This window comes from Tubulanus polymorphus, chromosome 4, assembly GCF_964204645.1.
Source record: "Tubulanus polymorphus chromosome 4, tnTubPoly1.2, whole genome shotgun sequence".
Lineage (NCBI taxonomy): Eukaryota > Metazoa > Nemertea > Palaeonemertea > Tubulaniformes > Tubulanidae > Tubulanus > Tubulanus polymorphus.
The window spans coordinates 13073037-13096527 of record NC_134028.1 but is presented as its reverse complement, the minus strand read 5'-3'; the positions used below and the strand labels follow the sequence as shown (position 1 = coordinate 13096527).

The 23491-nt window shown below is 35.5% G+C and overlaps 1 protein-coding gene across 1 annotated transcript in view; it reads left to right on the top strand.

Moving 5' to 3' along the window:
- The window catches only part of LOC141903491 (protein transport protein Sec31A-like), a 232773-nt gene that overhangs the window by 191964 nt on the left and 17318 nt on the right, over positions 1 to 23491 (top strand). Inside the window, exon 26 of the mRNA XM_074791612.1 lies at positions 1693 to 1812. Within this exon, the coding sequence (XP_074647713.1) occupies positions 1693 to 1812 (120 nt within the window). The remainder of the gene's footprint in view (positions 1 to 1692; positions 1813 to 23491) is intronic.

The window sequence follows — 23491 nt, the reverse complement described above, 5'->3', positions numbered from 1 at the left end:
GACGAAACCAACTAGCCGGTAGATCAGTAGAGACTTCTGGTCATATTTGATGCCTGTAACAATTTAAAATAACATAAATATAGGTAACATGCAATACTAATGCAAATTGAAAAAAATTGAAATTACTTTTGTGGCCTAATTTGACCAGAAATTTAGTATATAATGTCCTATAAGTTCAAACAATACCTCAATACATTTCATCTCTTACAGGCAATTTCATTAATAAAATATCATGGAGGTGAAATTTTGACCCAAATTTTATTGGAAATCATCTTGCATATCAATGCAATAATTAATGACCAATTACAGCATTATAAGTTCAATGAAAACATGGGCCAATAACTCTCACACAGTCTCCATCTTAGAATAGCCTTTCAACAGACTACCGGTGTATGAACAAACTTAAATTTGTCAGGTCACGTTGTTAATAGAAAGATTTTTCAGAGGGGAGCTTTATGAACTGTTTGTATAGGATTCATTTAACTTACGGATCATGATCTTTCAGGACGTTTATTGCCGATAGCAAAAGGGAATGCGCATCATTTTGCATCCCATTACCAAGACCAACAGCTAAAAAACCATAAAAGTAATAATACATTGTAAGATAGGACGTTGAAGGATATTGTAAGTTTTTTCGTCTGATATGACAAATACTTACAATCTAAATAATCCCCGAGTCCTTTAGCATGGACGACACCAAGGGCTCTTCTCAAATTTGAAATGATTCGGAAAGGCACAGAAAGTATATCTGTCATAAGAAAAAAAATTAACGACATTAACTTTCAATTATATATATCGAAGGGGATTAACCTAGCTAAATGTCTAAATGAATATGTCCAAGGGGTGTTTGTTGTGTTCAATAGTATTTATTGGAATCTATTCCAATATTGGAACCTTTAAAGTATTTATTGGTCTATTCCAGCAGACTATTCATAATTACAAACACACGCGCAATGCACCTGAATAGGCTTATCCGCAATCAAGAACTAGAATTCTGCTGATGAAATTGATGATTTCATGTTATAGGCCGATAATCGGATAACTGATGCATTCACTTTTATTGGGACATTCACTGATTTTTCTGTGAACTAAATTAATGAATTGAATTGGATTGAATCAAATTTAATTAGAAGTTTCTGAAATATGATCCAGTGACAGTGCTGTATGAACTATAGTTGGATTTACAGGTTGTAATCACTATTCATTTGTAAACCTAACATTGTCAAAAGTAAAATGTAGAGCAGCTAGTGACTGCAAAACAGAGTTAGCAAAACAAGAATTTCCGATGTTTTCCATGCTCGCAAAATCAAAATGAAATTGTTGAACGGCTTTGTATTGAAAATTGTAATAAAGTGTTCATTGAATTTGGTCAAACAGCGCGCATTCTCGAGAAGGTGTCCAGGTATCCGGGTGTCCGCGTAATTCAAATAGCCGTAATAAATTACTATACGCAAATTCGAAACGGTCAGACGCTAAGTTTATTTCTGTCAGAATTGAAAAATTACATTTATAAGCTGTTGGTAGTCGAATCTGAGAGGAGATACATTAGTAATCACGAGAATTACAAGAGGGTTTCTGCGAGCAGCAAAAACCCTAAATATGATGTATACAACCGTAAAAAGTATTTTTAATCTGCAAATCCAAAAACTGACTGGATGATAATGTTTAATTAACTTCAAATTATAATTTCAGCCACAAAGACCTGAGCCAGTTACTCCAGTTCAAAAAGGTCCAGTCCCACCAGAACATATTGTCTTGCAAAATATTCTTGATGAACTTGTAAAGCGATGTCTTCAGTCGGCTCCAAATCCTGTAAGTGATATATCTTTGCTTTAAAAGCATACATGCCAACCTGTAGAAATTTCCCGATTTTGTTGCGTTGTTTTTAGTCCACTTGGGGGTCCCAGCGGGCTATTGCATTCACTTTTCATCCAGTTATTTTGGGAAGTTTTGAAGACGCTTTAAGGTAATGTCTTGATATTTGGTTTATACATGTATCTACCCTAGACACATCTTCAGCCCAAAAACTGGCCCTGTCAGAATCAAGATGGCCGACTGGCAGCCATTGTTGTTTGCCAAAATCAGCACTTTTTACACGTTTTTGAACTTTTTGAGGGAAATTTTGAAGACACCTTGTTCAATTACCTTGATCTTTCGTATATATTTGACAAACAAAAATTGGGTCGATCGGACTCAAGATGGTCGTCCTAGGACCTTTAAAGTGCCCAAAAATGTCAATTTTGGCCCAAATTCCGAGTCCTGTAGCTTTCTACTGGTTTACCATTTCTCATTGCAATTGCTGATGCGTATTCATTGGAAAGGGATGTTTTATACCCCTGATACAGGTATTTTTGATCAGCCAATTATGACGCAATTGGTGGCCATCTTGGTGTCACCAGTACTCATTCGTAGGTGGGAAAAAGTTTTCAACATTATATTGATACCTAAGCATATTTTGGTAGGACAATGAATTAGGAAGTTGTTGCTTGTTACGTGTTCTATGATTGTGGTGAGTTTCAAGTTCATTGGTTTTTATATATGGCCACCAGGGGCGTTGAATTATACAATATCTTAGTATTTCAATATTATATTTTTACCAATACATATTTTGTTACCAAAATCAATTGCAAAGTTGTAGCTCATGATATCGTCCATGATTGTGGTGAGTTTAAGGAAATTAGTTATTCTATATGGTCACCAGGGGGCGTTGAATAGTAGAATAACTTATATTTCCTTATTATATTGGTACCTTGGCATATTTTGTTACCATGATCAATTGCAAAGTTGTAGTTCATGACATGTTCTATGATTGTGGTGAGTTACAAGGTTATTGGGTTTTGAACATGGTCACCAGGGGCGTTGAATATCTTAGTATTTCCATATTAAATTGGTAACGAGGCATATATTGTTATCACAATCAATTACAAAATCGTAGCTGCTGACATGTTCTATAATTCTCGTGAGTTTCAAGGTCATTGGTTTTTGTATATGGTCACCAGGGGCGTTGAATATTGAAATTGTTAGATTGTTGAGCATTTGAAACCACTTCCCAAGTGGGCATGGTGTCCCTGGACCCCTAGTTTGCGGTACGGTCAATAATGATAAATTACGTTCATGATATATATGGTGAATGAATGATATATATACCTGTAGTAACGTACGCTGCGCAGGAAATCCATATCTAGAATCTGTGGTTTCACACTCCAGTTCATTCAGCATAGTCTACGTGCTTAACAAAAGTAGTCATTAATTTAATTCAGGCACTGTGTGCTTGTTATGAGTGAAAAATAAGAAGATTATAGAGGGCTCCCTTGGGACTGTCAACTATTTATTGACAAGTGCATTTATTGACAAGTGCAATGTATGAACATTTTCTATTGATTTGGATATTGTCGGAGCCACCCTTTGAAATTTCAAAATTTTCCCCAAACCCCCCATTTGTGCTTTGCACCTTCAGTGCTCACAACAGCTGAACTGGCCAGCAGTAGTTAGCCTTTTAATTTTATATCTAATATCTCCACATCAGTATCATATGCATTATGACTGGTGTGCAATAACCTTGATTTGGTCAATTATTTAACTACCTGAAAATAATTATCAAAAATCTTTTATGAAAATTGAAATATGCATAGTTTGTTATTTGTTAGCGATACATTATCTTAGTAATTTTTGTCATCTAATTTTCAAATCATGTCCTCTTAGAACCTACCAACTGTCCTCTAGGGTTTGGAAGGGGCACTGGGAGGCCTGGCATCGTTATTCTTGACGACGATGGCTACAGAATGACAATGCTCACTTGGCACCGCTATCATTAGCACGATTGTTGTTCTAACATTAACATCAATTGAAATCAATTGTGCACTATAAAAGGCGAGGTGGTTTGAAAGCAGATAGTGGCACCGTACGGTAAAGAAGATACATGTGCGTTTAGACTGGCAACCAGTTTACACTCAAAATTTGACTGGCAACCAGTCCATTATCTGTTGGCACAGTGGTTCTCCACTATTCTTCCATTTACACACTATTTCAATGCAATGACCTCGATTGGGGGGCGTCGTCTCAACGAGCGAATTGAATTAGCTGTTTTTGGGGTATACGGGAAATTCCGGCGCTACTAAAATAATTATGGGAAAGCCATAGAATGTCGCGCGTCATTTCATTGGACTAGGTGCCGTATACTTGCGAATTTCAGATGCTCATTGCTGGTGAGGATGTAATTATTTCACACATCCGCAATAGGTATTGTTTCATTTTAATACCCGGTGATTGTTTTGATTGTCATTGAAGTGTAAGCGAACATTCACTTACACGAGGCCTCCACGTGCGCGCGGATCTGAGTGCTACAGCTCGTACAGTACACTACTAAAGGTGAAGCTGTAAGGCGTGCGCGTTTGACATGAAAATAGGCTGAATAATCGTGGCAGAAGATGAGCGCTGTGTTTTCTGTTTGATAGAATTTGTAATAAATTGAAAATTTCTGTAAACTTTCTGTTACCTGAAAATATTAAGCAGCAAACTAGAAGTATAGGTCGGTCTGAATATTGTAGTCGTAAATTCCAGGATTTAAAACGATCTAACAGCCGATTTCTTCGGTACCGGTATTTTAACTTCCGCGGCCAACATTGGAAGAGGTTTCCAAGACCTAATATTCAGCCACCCTCTGATATGTGACATCATATGAATTTTAGGCCATCCCATATTAATGGTCTGTTTGCCGTGACCCGACTTCAAAGGTTCCGAGTGAACAATCTTTTTTCTGGGATTCATTGAATGATCAATTTCATCATTATCATCAATTAAATTAGAATTATATTCATTATCATTATTAAAATCTGTTTCATTAAAATCTGGTTGTTCTTCATCAGTTATACCATCTTCATTAAATCATGTAATTCATAATCTTCAGCATCTTCTACATCCATTTACATGAATAAAAAATAAAATTAGAAATATAATATTCAACCTAATAAGATATCTATACAAAATAAAGCTTATTTAATATTTGCATGTGATTTATTATCATTATTACTTTTAATTATTTCATGTTGTATATTATCAGTTTTTATATTTTCTGATTTATTGTAATCCTTGAATGTAGAATCATTATTTAATTTGGTTTTAGTTTCAGTTGATTGAATATGTTTTTTTATCTTTTTCACCTTCTATTAATTTTGGAGCAGTGATAACTTTTTTATTTATATCATTTAATCCAAATTTATTATTCATTGTTGCAGTTTTAATCAAATTATTATAACCAAATATAGCTGCAAAGCAGCGATAACGGATTTTCTGCTGTCTTAGAATCCTGTTCATCGGTGGATTTCGACAAAGCATTTGATAAGGCACAACATCAGCCATTACTAACTAAACAGACTATTAGGAAACAGTATCAATGATAGGTCGCCCAAATGGCTCGGCAGTTATCTCTGAATGAAAACTTATAGCCAAAATCAACGGAACGCCTCATCTTGGAATAAGTCGGTCTAACTAGTGGAGTCACGCTAGGTAGTATCCTAAGTCGTCTACTGTTTAATGGGGTCATTCTACTTGAACCCCAACATTCAATATGTCCACCAGATTCTGGTGATGATAAAGTCATTTTAATTTTTCGGCCAACTTCATTTCTTCTTTCATATTCATCTAACATTAAACATCATTAAGTATGCGTCCCCTTATTGAAATTAGGTTAACTATCTCAATGTATCGATGTAACTAGGAAGACCTTATTTAAAATGTCATGATTTTTATGTCGACTTTTTGCGATATTGTCTCAATAAATTGCCATACGTATCACGACATTTTAGTTAAAGGAGTGATAATTATGTCGACGGTACGCGGTTATGTTGAGATATCACGTTTGTTCGACATAATTTCGTCGTGATAAAAGGTCACGACGGTTGTGTACGGGTCCCATATATTCGGAAGTTTTGACGACATATTTCGTTTTCTCAACCATTTTCCTCGCAACAATTTGACATATTCATGACGACTTGAAACTCAGTCACCATATTACTGGCGTCCTCATCTTACATTTTGACGTGTCTTCAAATGACGGCTTGTCCCGTGGAAAATGGGCGAAAAAGCGAAATTTGTCGTGAAAACGTCACCATATGTCGACATATTCATGTCGACTTGACGCGATGTATCGCGATGTCGACATAAATATAGCGACTTGTCGAGTTGGAACGCGACAACTCGAGGCCCTTTATCGCTTTTGACATATAAGCTTCCGTTTATCTTTAGAAAAAGAAATAATATGTGATCTTTCATTAAGTAGGATCACTTGAATGATCACTTTTCAAAAAAAGAATCTGCCAAAATGACCTTTATATTCGACACTATATCAGATTAATCGACTTCAAAATAGGCGAAAGCATAAGTCTTTATTACGTTATTAAAAGTGGGCGACAAAACAAAAAAAATGAATTGGCGCATGCGATAAAACCAAAATAATCAATTGTCGCTGGCGATAAAACCAAAATATTGAATTGTCGCGGGCGACAAAACCAAAAAATGAATTGTCGCGGGCGATAAAACCAAAATAATCAATTGTCGCTGGCGATAAAACCAAAATATTGAATTGTCGCGGGCAATAAAACCAAAATCTTGAATTGTCGAGGGCGACAAAACCAAACTAATGAATTTTCGCGGGCGATAAAACCAAAATCATGAATTGTCGCTGGCGATAAAACCAAAATATTGAATTGTCGCAGGCGATAAAACCGCAACAACAACAAAATTGTCGCGGGCGATAAAACCAAAATAATGAATTGTCGCGTGCGACAAAACCAAAATAACGAATTGTTGCGGGCGATAAAACCAAAATAATGAATTCTCGCGGGCGATAAAACCAAAATAATGAAGTGTCGCGGGCGATAAAACCAAAATAATGAATTGTCGCTGGCGACAAAACCAAACTAATGAATTTTCGCGGGCGATAAAACCAAAATCATGAATTGTCGCTGGCGATAAAACCAAAATATTGAATTGTCGCAGGCGATAAAACCGTAACAAAAAAAAAATTGTCGCGGGCGATAAAACCAAAATAATGAATTGTCGCATGCGACAAAACCAAAATATTGATTTGTCGCGGGTGACATAACCAAAATATTGATTTGTCGCGGGTGACATAACCAAATTGATGAATTGTCGCGGGCGATAAAACCAAAATAATGAATTGACGCTGGCGATAAAACCAAAATATTGAATTGTCGCGGGCGATAAAACCAAAATAATGAATTGTCGCATGCGACAAAACCAAAATAACGAATTGTCGCGGGCGATAAAATCAAAATAATGAATTGTCGCGTGCGACAAATCCAAAATAATGAATTGTCGCGGGCGACAAAACCAAAATTATTGTTTTGTCGCGTTATTTTAGTTTTGTCGTTTTGTCATAATGTCGCCCTCATTTGCATATATGTGTTTTTTTTACGCATGGCCCTTATCAGCCACCATATTAAAGCCTAAAGGTTGCGTAAAACTCGATAAACACTTTAAGCGACACAGCGAACGATCTCCTTTCCCCCACAGCGAACGCTTAACCTAGTAGAGGCTACTAGCCGATGTAGGCCTATGTATATGCGTAGGCCTAACATCCGGACTGATTGGTCGTAGGCCTATTGAATAACAACCCACCTAAATATCGTAAATTTTGTTTTGAAGTTCAATCCCGAGGAAAATGGGCGAAAAAGCGAAATTTGTCGTGAAAACGTCACGATATGTCGACATATTCATGTCGACTTGACGCGATGTATCGCGATATGTCGACATAAATATAGCGACTTGTCGAGTTGGAACGCGACAACTCGAGGCCCTTTATCGCTTTTGACATATAAGCTTCCGTTTATCTTTAGAAAAAAAATAATATGTGATCTTTCATTAAGTAGGATCACTTGAATGATCACTTTTCAAAAAAAGAATCTGCCAAAATGACCTTAATATTCGACACTATATCAGATTAATCGACTTCAAAATAGGCGAAAGCATAAGTCTTTATTACGTTATTAAAAGTGGGCGACAAAACAAAAAAAATGAATTGGCGCGTGCTATAAAACCAAAATAATCAATTGTCGCAGGCGATAAAACCAAAATAATTAATTGTCGAGGGCGATAAAACCAAAATATTGAATTGTCGCGGGCAATAAAACCAAAATCTTGAATTGTCGAGGGCGACAAAACCAAACTAATGAATTTTCGCGGGCGATAAAACCAAAATCATGAATTGTCGCTGGCGATAAAACCAAAATATTGAATTGTCGCAGGCGATAAAACCGCAACAACAACAAAATTGTCGCGGGCGATAAAACCAAAATAATGAATTGTCGCGTGCGACAAAACCAAAATAACGAATTGTTGCGGGCGATAAAACCAAAATAATGAATTCTCGCGGGCGATAAAACCAAAATAATGAAGTGTCGCGGGCGATAAAACCAAAATAATGAATTGTTGTGGGCGACAAAACCAAACTAATGAATTTTCGCGGGCGATAAAACCAAAATCATGAATTGTCGCTGGCGATAAAACCAAAATATTGAATTGTCGCAGGCGATAAAACCGTAACAAAAAAAAAATTGTCGCGGGCGATAAAACCAAAATAATGAATTGTCGTGTGCGTTAAAACCAAAATAACGAATTGTCGTGGGCGATAAAACCAAAATGATAAATTCTTGCGGGCGATAAAACCAAAATAATGAAGTGTCGCGGGCGATAAAACCAAAATAATGAATTGTCGCGGGCGACAAAACCAAAATTATTGTTATGTCGCGTTATTTTAGTTTTGTCGTTTGGTCATAATGTCGCCCTCATTTGCATATACGTGTTTTTTTGACGCATGGCCCTTATCAGCCACCATACTAAAGCCTAAAGGTCGCGTAAAACTCGATAAACACTTCAAGCGACACAGCGAACGATCTCCTTTCCCCCACAGCGAACGCTTAACCTAGTAGAGGCTACTAGCCTATGTACGCGTATGTATATGCGTAGGCCTAACATCCGGACTGATTGGTCGTAGACCTATTGAATAACAACCCACCTAAATATCGTACATTTTGTTTTAAAGTTCAATCCCGAGGAAAATGGGCAAAAAAGCGAAATTTGTCGTGAAAACGTGACGCGATGTATCGCGATATGTCGACATAAATATAGCGACTTGTCGAGTTGGAACGCGACAACTCGAGGCCCTTTATCGCTTTTGACATATAAGCTTCCGTTTATCTTTAGAAAAAGAAATAATATGTGATCTTTCATTAAGTAGGAACACTTGAATGATCGCTTTAATATCACTTTTAAAAAAAAGAATCTGCCAAAATGACCTTAATATTCGACACTATATCAGATTAATCGACTTCAAAATAGGCGAAAGCATAAGTCTTTATTACGTTATTAAAAGTGGGCGACAAAACAAAAAAAATGAATTGGCGCGTACGATAAAACCAAAATAATCAATTGTCGCGGGCGATAAAACCAAAATAATTAATTGTCGCAGGCGATAAAACCAAAATCTTGAATTGTCGCGGGCGACAAAACCAATATATTGAATTGTCGCGGGCGACAAAACCAAACTAATGAATTGTCGCGGGCGATAAAACCAAAATAATGAATTGTCGCGTGCGATAAAACCAAAATAATCAATTGTCTCTGGCGATAAAACCAAAATATTGAATTGGCGCGGGCGACAAAACCAAAAAAATGAATTGTCGCGGGCGATAAAACCAAAATCTTGAATTGCTGCGGGCGATAAAACCAAAATCTTGAATTTGCGCGGGCAACAAAACCAAACTAATGAATTTTCGCGGGCGATAAAACCAAAATAATGAATTGTCGCTGGCGATAAAACCAAAATATTGAATTGTCGCAGGCGATAAAACTGCGACAAAAAAAAAATTGTCGCGGGCGATAAAACCAAAATAATGAATTGTCGCATGCGACAAAACCAAAATATTGATTTGTCGCGGGTGACAAAACCAAATTAATGAATTGTCGCGGGCGATAAAACCAAAATAATGAATTGTCGCTGGCGATAAAACCAAAATATTGAATTGTCGCGGGCGATAAAACCAAAATAATGAATTGTCGCATGCGACAAAACCAAAATAACGAGTTGTCGCGGGCGATAAAATCAAAATAATGAATTGTCGCGTGCGACAAAACCAAAATAATGAATTTTCGCGGGCGACAAAACCAAAATTATTGTTTTGTCGCGTTATTTTAGTTTTGTCGTTTTGTCATAATGTCGCCCTCATTTGCATATACGTGTTTTTTTTACGCATGGCCCTTATCAGCCACCATATTAAAGCCTAAAGGTCGCGTAAAACTCGATAAACACTTTAAGCGACACAGCGAACGATCTCCTTTCCCCCACAGCGAACGCTTAACCTAGTAGAGGCTACTAGCCTATGTTGGCCTACGTATATGCGTAGGCCTAACATCCGGACTGATTGGTCGTAGGCCTATTGAATAACAACCCACCTAAATATCGTAAATTTTGTTTTGAAGTTCAATCCCGAGGAAAATGGGCGAAAAAGCGAAATTTGTCGTGAAAACGTCACGATATGTCGACATATTCATGTCGACTTGACGCGGTGTATCGCGATATGTCGACATAAATATAGCGACTTGTCGAGTTGGAACGCGACAACTCGAGGCCCTTTATCGCTTTTGACATATAAGCTTCCGTTTATCTTTAGAAAAAGAAATAATATGTGATCTTTCATTAAGTAGGATCACTTGAATGATCACTTTTCAAAAAAAGAATCTGCCAAAATGACCTTAATATTCGACACTATATCAGATTAATCGACTTCAAAATAGGCGAAAGCATAAGTCTTTATTACGTTATTAAAAGTGGGCGACAAAACAAAAAATATGAATTGGCGCATGCGATAAAACCAAAATAATCAATTGTCGCAGGCGATAAAACCAAAATAATTAATTGTCGAGGGCGATAAAACCAAAATATTGAATTGTCGCTGGCGACAAAACCAAAAAAATGAATTGTCGCGGGCGATAAAACCAAAATCTTGAATTGTCGCGGGCGACAAAACCAAACTAATGAATTGTCGCGGGCGATAAAACCAAAATAATGAATTGTCACGGGCGATAAAACCAAAATAATCAATTGTCGCTGGCAATAAAACCAAAATATTGAATTGTCGCGGGCGACAAAACCGAAAAATGAATTGTCGCGGGCGATAAAACCGCGACAAAAAAAAAATTGTCATGGGCGATAAAACCAAAATAATGAATTGTCGCTGGCGATAAAACCAAAATATTGAATTGTCGCAGGCGATAAAACCAAAATAATGAATTGTCGCGTGCGACAAAACCAAAATATTGATTTGTCGCGGGTGACAAAACCAAATTAATGAATTGTCGCGGGCGATAACACCAAAATAATGAGTTGTCGCTGGCGATAAAACCAAAATATTGAATTGTCGCGGGCGATTAAACCAAAATAATGAATTGTCGCGGGCGACAAAACCAAAATAACGAATTGTCGCGGGCGATAAAACCAAAATAATGAATTGTCGCGTGCGACAAAACCAAAATAATGAATTGTCGCGGGCGACAAAACCAAAATTATTGTTATGTCATAATGTCGCCCTCATTTGCATATACGTGTTCTTTTTATGCATGGCCCTTATCAGCCACCATACTAAAGCCTAAAGGTCGCGTAAAACTCGATAAACACTTCAAGCGACACAGCGAACGATCTCCTTTCCCCCACAGCGAACGCTTAACCTAGTAGAGGCTACTAGCCTATGTAGGCCTATGTATATGCGTAGGCCTAACATCCGGACTGATTGGTCGTAGGCCTATTGAATAACAACCCACCTAAATATCGTAAATTTTGTTTTGAAGTTCAATCCAATGAGTCCGTTAATAAATGCAACAATTATACTGCGTTTGTTTGAGACAGTAAAGCTCAGTACCGGTAGACCTAAAGCCGCGTCAAACTCGATAAACACTTCAAGCGACACAGCGAACGATCCCTTTCCCCCACAGGGAACGCTTACTCCGAATGTCAAGTGTGAGTCCAGCATACGGAAAGGATTGTGTTATATACTTGTATTTAGTAAATACCTTGTGCATTTGACAATGATCGGTATGTACTGTAGGAAATATAGAGTATTGATGGTATTGATATAGAGGTTGAAGCCCGCGGCCGAATAAAGTATTATATTCTTTTATTTTGATACCTCGTCGACATAACAGCTTTTCTCCACTATATCTCTTTGGCGTGTTTCGTTTAGGCCTACGACTCCCCGGTACACTTATGATTTATCTTAGTAAATACATGGTTAATTTGATAAAGAAAAATAGGTATTGTTAAACAAACTGCTTGACGCCCGCAGCCAAATCACTGGTAGTAATAAATTAATTTGTACTCGATTTGATTCTCATGATGAGGTGAAACTCGCAGCTGATCCCCGGAACGACGATGTAGTGACACACGTCGATTCGTCGATGTTTAGGGCTCGACAGTGCTTTTAAAATTTTAAGTAGTAAATTTCCTGTATATCGGTAATAACATTTGATGAGGAAAATAGGCTATTGTTAAAATTAGTTTTTTAAAACCGCGACAGAATGTGCAATCTTTGGGTAATAAATTTGTTAATTTATGCTTGAATTGATTATTGATGTGGCAAGAAACGTGCAGTAGATTTCGGAAAGAGGACTTAGAAAAACATGTCGGCTCTTTGAATGGGGCTCAATTTTCGATGTTTACGGCCCGACAGTGCTTTTGTAACGATGATTCTTCAAAATACGCACGGGGTATTTGTAGATCGAAGTGAGCTGAATGATATCAGACGGATTGTATCGACAAAAGCGGCAAGGTAACAAAGCCTTTGTTCTTTTAGTAAAAATAGTGTGGAAAATAATAATAATAAATATAGCTGCATAGCAGCGATAACGGGTTTTCTGCACAGTCTTAAAATCCTGTTCAACGGTGGATTTCGACGAAGCATTTGATAAGGCACAACATCAGCCATTACTAAACAGGCTATTAGGAAACAGTATCAATGATAGGTCGCCCAAATGGCTCAGCAGTTATCTCTGAACGAAAACTTGTAGCCGAAATCAACGGAAAGCCTCATCTTGGAATAAGTCGGTCAAACTAGTGGAGTCACGCAAGGTAGTATCCAAAGTTGTCCTCTGTTTAATGTCCTGACAAATGACATACACAGTTATCCAACATATACCAGACCGAGTAAATTTCCAAATCGACCTTAACACGCTGTTCGACCAAAAAACTTAATGTTCCAACAAGAAAATCTTGTTCGAATGAAAATAATTCTATTTGATCGAACAATACGCTCTTTGCTTGAACCAAAAATTTACTTCATTCTGTCAAAAAATGTGTTCGAATAAAAAGCTATGTTATTGTTGAAATAAAAAATTTTTAGTCCCGGCAAAGAAATTTGGTTGAGCGAAAACAATTTTTTCGAACAAATGTTTGAATGAAAACAATTCTGTTCGATTGAACGAAATACTTAATACTTTCGGTTTAGAGAAAAAACTTTTTTCAATATACTTGTTCGTACGAAAGACTTAATGTTCTGATAAGAAAATTCTGTTCAAATTAAAACGATTCTGTTCAATTGAACGATTGTTCGAACGAAAAACCTTTCGTTTCTAACTTTGTTCTAACGATTTTTTTCAAATTGGTTCAATCGTATAGAATATTATTGGTTCGTCGGTTGGTTGTGACAGTCGTGTCGCGTCGCAGAAAGTAGAACACGTACGTACGGAAGCGATAAAGGGCCTCGAGTTGTCGCGTTCCAACTCGACAAGTCGCCATATTTATGTCGACATATCGCGATATATCGCGTCAAGTCGACATGAATATATCGTGACGTTTTCACGACAAATTTCGCTTTTTCGCCCATTTTCCACGGGACAAACCGTCATTTGAAGACATGTCTAAATGTAAGATGAGGACACCAGTAATATGACGACTGAGTTTCAAGTCGTCGTGAATATGTCGACTTGTCGCGAGGAAAGTGGTCGAGAAAGCGAAATTTGTCGTGAAAACGTCACGATATGATGACATATTCATGTCGACTTGACGCGATATATCGCAATATGTCGACATAAATATGGCGACTTGACGAGTTGGAACGTGACAACTCGAGGCCCCTTATCGCTTCCGTACCCCAGTGATATGACGACTGAGTTTCAAGTCGTCAAAACGTCACGATATGTCAACATATTCATGTCGACTTGATGCGATATATCGACATAAATATGGCGACTTGTCGAGTTGGAACGCGACAACTCGAGGCCCTTTATCGCTTCCGTAGATCTTTCATTAAGTAGGATCAATTGAATGATCGCTTTAATATCACTTTAAAAAAAAAGAATCTGCCAAAATGACCTTAATATTCGACACTATATACGGAAGCGATAATGGGCCTCGAGATGTCGCGTTCCAACTCGACAAGTCGCCACATTTATGTCGACATACCGCGATATATCGCGTCAAGTCGACATGAATATGTCGATATATCGTGACGTTTTGACGACATATTTCGTTTTCTCAACCATTTTAAGCGAAAAAAGCGAAATTTCTCGTGAAAACGTCACGATATGTAGACATATTCATGTGGACTTGACGCGATATATCGCGATATATCGACATAAATATGGCGACTTGTCGAGTTTGAACGCGACAACTCGAGGCCCTTTATCGCTTCCGTACTATGTCAGATTAATCGACTTCAAAATAGGCGAAAGCATAAGTCTTTATTACGTTATTAATTGGCCTAATTATTCCAAAGATAATGAAGTGGGCGACAAAACCAAAAAAATTAATTGTCGCGGGCGATAAAACCAAAATAATCAATTGTTGCGGGCGATAAAACCAAAATATTGAATTGTCGCTGGCGATAAAACCAAAATCTTGAATTGTCGCGGGCGACAAAACCAAAATATTGAATTGTCGCAGGCGACAAAACCAAACTAATGAATTGTCGCGGGCACTAAAAATCGAAATAATGAATTGTCGCAGGCGATAAAACCAAAATATTGAATTGTCGCTGGCACTAAAAACCAAAATAATGAATTGTCGCAGGCGATAAAACCAAAATATTGAATTGTCGCGTGGGACAAAAGCAAAATATTGAATTGTCGCGGGCGACAAAACCAAACTAATGAATTGTCACGGGCGATAAAACCAAAATAATAAATTGTCGCAGGCGATAAAACCAAAAAAATGAATTGTCGTGGGCGACAAAATCAAATTAATGAATTGTCGCGGGCAATAAAACCAAAGTAATGAATTGTCGCGGGCGACAAAACCAAACTAATGAATTGTCGCGGGCGATAAAACCAAAATAATGAATTGTCGCAGGCGATAAAACCAAAATATTGAAGTGTCGCAGGCGATAAAACCGCGACAAAAAGAAAAAAAATTGTCGCGGGCGATAAAACCAAAATAATGAATAGTCGCGGGCGATAAAACCAAAATATTGAATTGTCGTGGGCGACAAATCCAAAAAATGAATTTTCGCGGGCGATAAAACCAAAATCTTGAATTGTCACTATTGTCGCGTGCGACAAAACCAATATAATGAATTGTCACGGGCGATAAAACCAAAACAATGAATTGTCGCGGGCGATAAAACCAAAATATTGAATTGTCGTGGGCGACAAAACCAAAATATTGTTGTGTCGCGGGTGACAAAACCAAATTAATGAATTGTCGCGGGCGATAAGACCAAAATAATGAATTGTCGCGGGCGATCAAACCAAAATAATGAATTGTCGCGGGCGATAAAACCAAAATAATGAATTGTCGCATGCGACAAAACCAAAATATTGTATTGTCGTGGGCGACAAATCCAAAAAATGAATTGTCGCGGTAGAAAAACCAAAATCTTGAATTGTTGCGGGCGATAAAACCAAAACAATGAATTGTCGCGGGCGATCAAACCAAAATAATAAATTGTCGCTGGCGATAAAACCAAAATATTGTATTGTCGTGGGCGACAAATCCAAAAAATGAATTGTCGCGGTAGAAAAACCAAAATCTTGAATTGTTGCGGGCGATAAAACCAAAACAATGAATTGTCGCGGGCGATAAAACCGCGACAAAAAAAAAATTGTTGCGGGCGATAAAACCAAAATAATGAATTGTCGCGGGCGATAAAACAGCAACAACAAAAAATTGTTGCGGGCGATAAAACCAAAATAATGAATTGTCGCGGGCGATAAAACCAAAATAATGAATTGTCGCGGGCGATAAAACCAAAATAATGGATTGTCGCGGGCGATAAAACCAAAATAATGAATTGTCGCGGGCGATAAAAACCAAAATATTGAATTGTCATGGGCGACAAAACCAAAATATTGATTTGTCGCGGGTGACAAAACCAAATTAATGAATTGTCGCGGGCGATAAAACCAAAATAATGAATTGTCGCGGGCGATAAAACCAAAATAAAGAATTGTCACGGGGAAAAAACCAAAATTATTGTTTTGTCACGTTATTTTAGTTTTGTCATAATGTCGCCCTCATTTGCATATACGTGTTTTTTTTACGCATGGCCCTTATCAGCCACCATACTAAAGCCTTTAGGTCGCGTAAAACTCGATAAACACTTCAAGCGACACAGCGAACGATCTCCTTTCCCCCACAGCGAACGCTTAACCTAGTAGAGGCTACTAGCCTGTGTAGGCCTATGTATATGTGTAGGCCTAACCTCCGGACAGATTGGTCGTAGGCCTATTGAATTTAACAACCCACCTAAATATCGTAAATTTTGTTTTGAAGTTCATTCCAATGAGTCCGTTAATAAACGCAACAATTGTACTGTGTTTGTTTGATACCGTAAAGCTCAGTATCGGTAGGCCTAAAGCCGCGTCAAACTCGATACACACTTCAAGCGACACAGGGAACGATCCCTTTCCCCCACAGCGAACGCTTACTCCGAATGTCAAGTGTGAGTCCAGCATACGGATAGGAGTGTGTTATATACTTGTATTTAGTAAATACCTTGTGCATTTGACAATGATCGGTATGTACTGTAGGAAATATATAGTATTGATTGTATTGATATAGAGGTTGAAGCCCGCGGCCGAATAAAGTAATATATTCTTTTATTTTGATACCTCGTCGACATAACAGCTTTTCTCCGCTATATCTCTTCGGCGTGTTTAGTTTAGGCCTACGATTCCCCGGTTCACTAAAGATTTATCTTAGTAGATACATGGTTAATTCGGTAAAGAAAAATAGGTATTGTTATACTAACTCCTTGAAACCCGCAGCCAAATCACTGGTAGTAATAAATTAATTTTTACTCGATTTGATTCTCATGATGAAGAGAAACTCGCAGCTGATCCCCGGAACGACGATGTAGTAACACACGTCGATTCGTCGATGTTTACGGCTCGACAGTGCTTTTAAAATCTAAAGTAGTAAACTTCCAGTGTATCGGTAATATGATTTGATGAGGAAAATAGGCTATTGTTAAAATCACTGTTTGAAGACCGCGACTGAATTTGAAGTCTGCGACAATAAATTAGTTTATTTATACTTGAATTGATAATCGAAGTGACAGTCGGCCTGCGGGTTGATTTCGGGATGACGACTCGAAAAACATGTCGCCCCATTGAATGGGGCTAAATTTTCGAAGTTTACAGCCCGACAGCGCTTTTGTAACGATGATTCGTGAAAAAACACGCGGGCTATTTGTAGATCTCAGTGAGCTGAACGATATTATATGGATTGTATATGAAACAGCGGTAAGGTAACAAAGCCTATGTTCTTTTGGTAAAAATAGTGTGGAAGAAAATAATAATAATAATAATCACGCGGATATCAATAGGGTTTTCTGTGAAATAACAGAAAACCCTAATAATCACGCGGATATCAATAGGGTTTTCTGTGAAATAACAGAAAACCCTAATTATATTTCCCATATTTGATATTAAATCATCAGAAATGATTAAGAACTTTGGACCTATACAATAATTCAATCTTACATGAGATTTATCTAAATAATTTTGATATCTTACAATATTTTCTGGAATTGATCTATTTTTATCATTATGAATTGAATCTTCAAATAAAACTTTAAATTGTCTCTGTGTATCGCATGAAGTATTTACATTTGCAATTATCGGTGATCTTGTTTCAACTTGTGATCCTAAAATGCAAATTAAATAAATTCTAATAGATTGATTTATTCTTTGTATACCTTTTTATACATTTTGTAAAACCTTCACTATTTTCTAAAATGAAATGAATCCAACCATGATTGTTTTCTTGTTTTATATTTTCATAATATTTTGGTAATTGATTGAAATTTTATGTTTTTTAAATCTATATTTTTATGGACTTTGGCTTCAGCAAAGTCCATTTTGTTATCGCATATGAAACTTTCTCTTTGGTACAAAATAACGTCCAAACGAGGCTTAGTTTCTCTTCAGAACTTTTAAAACTTTATATGCAGTAATAAAAGCTCTAACCCTATATGATTTCATTGGAATCCATTGCTTATTTATCAATTTAGTTATTTATTTGTTGTTGGAACAAAAGTGCTCATTACAGACTCGCTGCTATGTGATATATTGATCTGTGCATGTATATGAAAAGCGCGCGTTGCGCATGGCCTAGTTAAAGTTTTCTTGTTCAAGTATTATACGAATTGTCGCGGTGCGTTTATAAGCTTCAGTCGTTATCATCTGAAACCTTTGACAGGTTTGGAAAGTCCAGAGAGACAAGAAGAGTTGCTCTAAATTGCGTATCGTAGACTATTTCCAACTTGGAACTCCAAGCGGTGTATGCTTGCTTGTAGCTAAGACATAACTAACTCACTGTTACATATTCGGCTATATATATATATATATATATATATATATATATATATATATATATATATATATATATATATATATATATATATATACGTACAAGATTAATTGTTACATATTCGGCTATTATATATTTATATTTATATATACATACAAGATTAATTGATGAGTGCAAAACTAACAATGGTTGTCGGGTGACGAGACATGACATGTTTTTCATAGGTGCGACAGATAGAACAGTTTGAGCAGGACAGAGACATATAAATGACAGGGTAATTAATAATTCACAGGCAACATGTAGCTACAAACTGTACACAAAGAAAATATGAAATTTACACTATAATATACCCCTTTGCTGCCGAGAAATTTGCTCCCGCAAACTAAAAATAAATTAGATAGTATGGCGACAAAGATGAACTGAGATTTTGATTTTGAATAAGTCATGAATTGTTTGAATATAATGATTAAATATATATGATCAGATTAATCTTAAATGTGTAGATCGTTAATCTTTATCTAGAATAAAGTCGACAGTTTAATTCTAAGAGTATTTGAATGTATAAGATAATTAGAAATACAGCTAGTTATTAAGTGATACGCGCATACGTAAAGTTTGACTGTTTGTGTTAACCTGAGGTGATGAGACAGACCTCAGTTGGCTAATACAAATGCGAGTTACATAGCAAGAACAATTAATTTGTTTGTAACTGAAAATACACAATAACTAATAGAGATATTGCAAATCAAAATAAAACATAGCAAATAACATAGAATGAATTAAAGGTTGCATTGAGTGGCACACAGTTAAAATTGTTTAGATTTAAATCCATAAGCATTATGTTTGGTTGATGAAATGTTCCAAGAATTTAGTTTCATATTTATGCTGAATAATTTCATCGCATGTTACTCGAAATTCGCGAAATTTGGATTATTAGCCTGGGATTGACTAGTCTGAACTGGGAGTGTATATGGACAAATTTAACCCACAGAATGCATCATTTGCCATTTAATGAAAAGCTGACAACTGACATAGTGCCCCTTGGGGCGTTTGTATTTATATTAAATTCATTACAAATTAAATAAAACTTTGATAGATTAATATTATTATCTAATTCTTTGAAATATTTTGAACCCGGTTAAGGACATTCCAATTCATTTAATATAATTCTTATTTGAAAATATGTATGAAATCTAAATAAACTTTGAATGAATTTATTTTTAGTATTATTCAAATGATCATTCCAACTAATTTGACATCCTGTTTTTGCACAATAAACTGCAAAATTTGATTGATTCTGCCAATATTTCATATTAGATTTTAATAACCATAGTTTTTCATCTTATAATTTTTTTAAATTAATTAAATATATATGAATTATATTTTCCATTTTAACATTGAAATTATTAGTTTCAGTAACATAAATATATAAATTGATTAATGAATTTAAAACTAAATCTTTATATGAAATATTTTTGTTGAAATCTATTGCTGGCATATTATATCTAATTAATTTATCATAAATTATCTACCATTTATATAATAAAAAAACTAATAATTAATTCTTTTGATAATTTATCTTGTTCTTTAGTAGTAATATATCCATTTAAAATAATTATATAATCTCATGTATTATTTGATTTATTAATTTCTTTTATTTTAGATTAAATTTTTTCTTTATTACTTTTTATGTTTAATTTTGAACATATTCCGGTTAAAACACTTGAATTTAAACCTAAAATGCCAATTCATATAGCTAAATGTGTTAATGGACTGAATATTGCTAAAAATGTTATTACAGAATTAATTGTAACGGATCCACTAATAGTAAAATAATATATAATTTCACTTTTTTAATATATTTTCTTTTTTTCTTATATATCTATTTCAAATTCTAATATCTGTTTTTCTAAAAATGATTTTAATTTGGAATTATTTATATCATGAGGAATAATATAAACACCATCAATTTTATCTTCCATTTATTTAATGAAAATTTATAAGCAATAAATATCACAACAACTGTTCCACCTAAAATACAAATAATTTCTTATTTTTGTTGTTTATAACTCAGTGTATAATAATCCGATAATTTAGGTTTATATAGATGTAATTTTTCACGATAAAAATTTTAACGATTTTTCCCGGTAACAATTGCCGATCCTATAATAGTTATGATTGCAGATGCCATTTATTTGACAAAAAAATTACGCATCAATTGGAGGAATGTATTTCTGTTTTCCTAAATAATCAATTGTTAAATTAGATAAAGTAACTGCTAATGTCAATTTTAAAATATTATTTATATCAAATCTATCAACATTAATATTTTTTATTTTGCATACTTTTTTTAACAACGTCGTATATCCAACAGTTCCAACTTATAAAAATGCTCCATTATATAATCCATTTATTATTTACTTTTGATCCATTTATTTATCAAAAAATTATCATCTTCAAAATATTTTGTTATTTTAGTTATTGTAATTTCAACATTTATAATATTATTAGTTTCATTTCCATATATTTCTTTATAATATTTTTGATATCATCAATAATAAAATCTTCATCTAATTCATAAGATTTTAAAGAATTTCGAATTAAATCACTTATTTTTTCTACATTATAAGTCTCTTTATTTATTGTTGTTTCATAAATCAAATGTTGTTTCATTAAAAAAATGTAGTATTTTAGGTTTACCTTTGTCAGCGATATGAGGTTGGCAATGAGCCAATTCATGTAAAATCGCGGTACGGTTTTTTATGTGAGCATTTGTTTCATTGGTTCTCGGCTTAAACAACGTAAAATCAATGCGATTGAAGACATGGCGAACCTCTGTCGATGTACATGGTCAACTGAGTTAAAATTCTTCGAAAAACTGTTTTTGGCGGGAATATTCTTAGCTCTCGCGTATAAAATTGCAATGACCTCGATTGGGGGGCGTCGTCTCTACGAGCGAATGGGATTGGCTGTTTTTGGGATATACAGGAAATTCCAGTGCTACTAAGATAATTATGGGAAGCCATGGAATGGCTGGATATACATGACGTTTCATTGGACTAGGTGCCGTATACGTGCGAATTTTAAATGCTCATTGCTGGTGAGGATGTAATTATTTCACACATCCGCTATAGGTATTGTTTCATTTTAATACCCGGTGATTGTTTTGATTGACATTGACGTGTAAGCGAACATTCACTTACACGAGGCCTCCACCTGTGCGCGCAGAGTGCTACACGACACACACAAGCTCGTACAGTACACTATTCAAGGTGATGCTGTAACGCGTGCGCGTTTGACATAAAAATAGGCTGAATAATCGTAGCGGCGCAGAAAATGAGCGCTGTGTTTTCTGTTTGATAGAATTTGTAATAAATTGTAATTTCTTGTGACCTGAAAATATTAAGCAGCAAACTAAAAGTATAGGTCGAGGTCTGAATATTGTAGTCGTAAATTCCAGGATTTAGAATGATCTAATAACCGATTTCTTCTGTACCGGTATTTTAACTTCCGCGGCCAACATTGGAAGAGGTTTCCATGACCCAATATTCAGCCACCCTCTGATATGTGACATCATAATGAATAGGCCATCCCATATTAATGGTCTGTTTGCCGTAACCCGACCGACCCGACTTCAAAGGTACCGAGTGAAAATTTTTTTCTGGGATTCATTGAAATAAATTTTATTTTTGATATAAACGGCCGACCGACCCACTGCCTACGTATGAGCTATGTATTATATATGTTTGAATTCAACTGTGCATCGTGTGAAAACATGCCTTGTCAATGTGGCCTAATTTAAGTTTTCCAGGAAACTGGCAGTGTTCCAATAAGCTGCCATTCATTCTCAAAGTGACTATATCAAAGCTGGTAACGTAAAACCGCGCACGTATTCAATGTACTGTTTCATTTTTAACACAGAGATGACGCTCTGGACAAAGTTATAATTTTAGAATAATTCTCGAAATCTACGCTATCAGACAAATTTCCCGTGCACAACGTAGATGATTTTTGCGATATTGTTTCCATGTAAAAAGGGGATAAATTTGTTTTTTTTGCCCAAAAATTTAGCAAAAAAATTTTTTCTTACCTACCGACTCATCCTGAAAAGTTGAGTCGGTGTTACGGCATACAGACAATTATTTTGGGATTGCCTTATTTGAATATTTTTTTCATATTGTGAAACATATTTTTTTGGAAAATATAAAATAATTTCCCTGCCACGCCTACCTGTACCCTACAAACTTTTGGACGTGGACCGTAACCAAATGTATATCTTTGGTCTTATTTGACTACAAAATAATTCTTTAAGAAAGATAAAATACAATATAAACTTGTGGAACTTTGAAGTCACGAATTAAAAAGATTTTTCAAGCAATGCCCTTGCTCCAAACAACCTCTAGCTTTCAAGGTAAACCACATTTTACCCATGGGCAATTTATTGATATGAGTTATTACATCATTAATATCAAATTTCATTTCTTTTTCATGTTTAAAATCAAATCCAAAACAAATACTCGGTCCAACAGTTATATTCATATTTATATTATAAAAATTTACTCATTACATTTTATAACTATTTCATAAATTACAGGAAAATTATTTTAATCAATTAAATATCCATTATGATTTCTTACTTCCAATTTTAAAACTATTAAATTGTGGAATACAAGG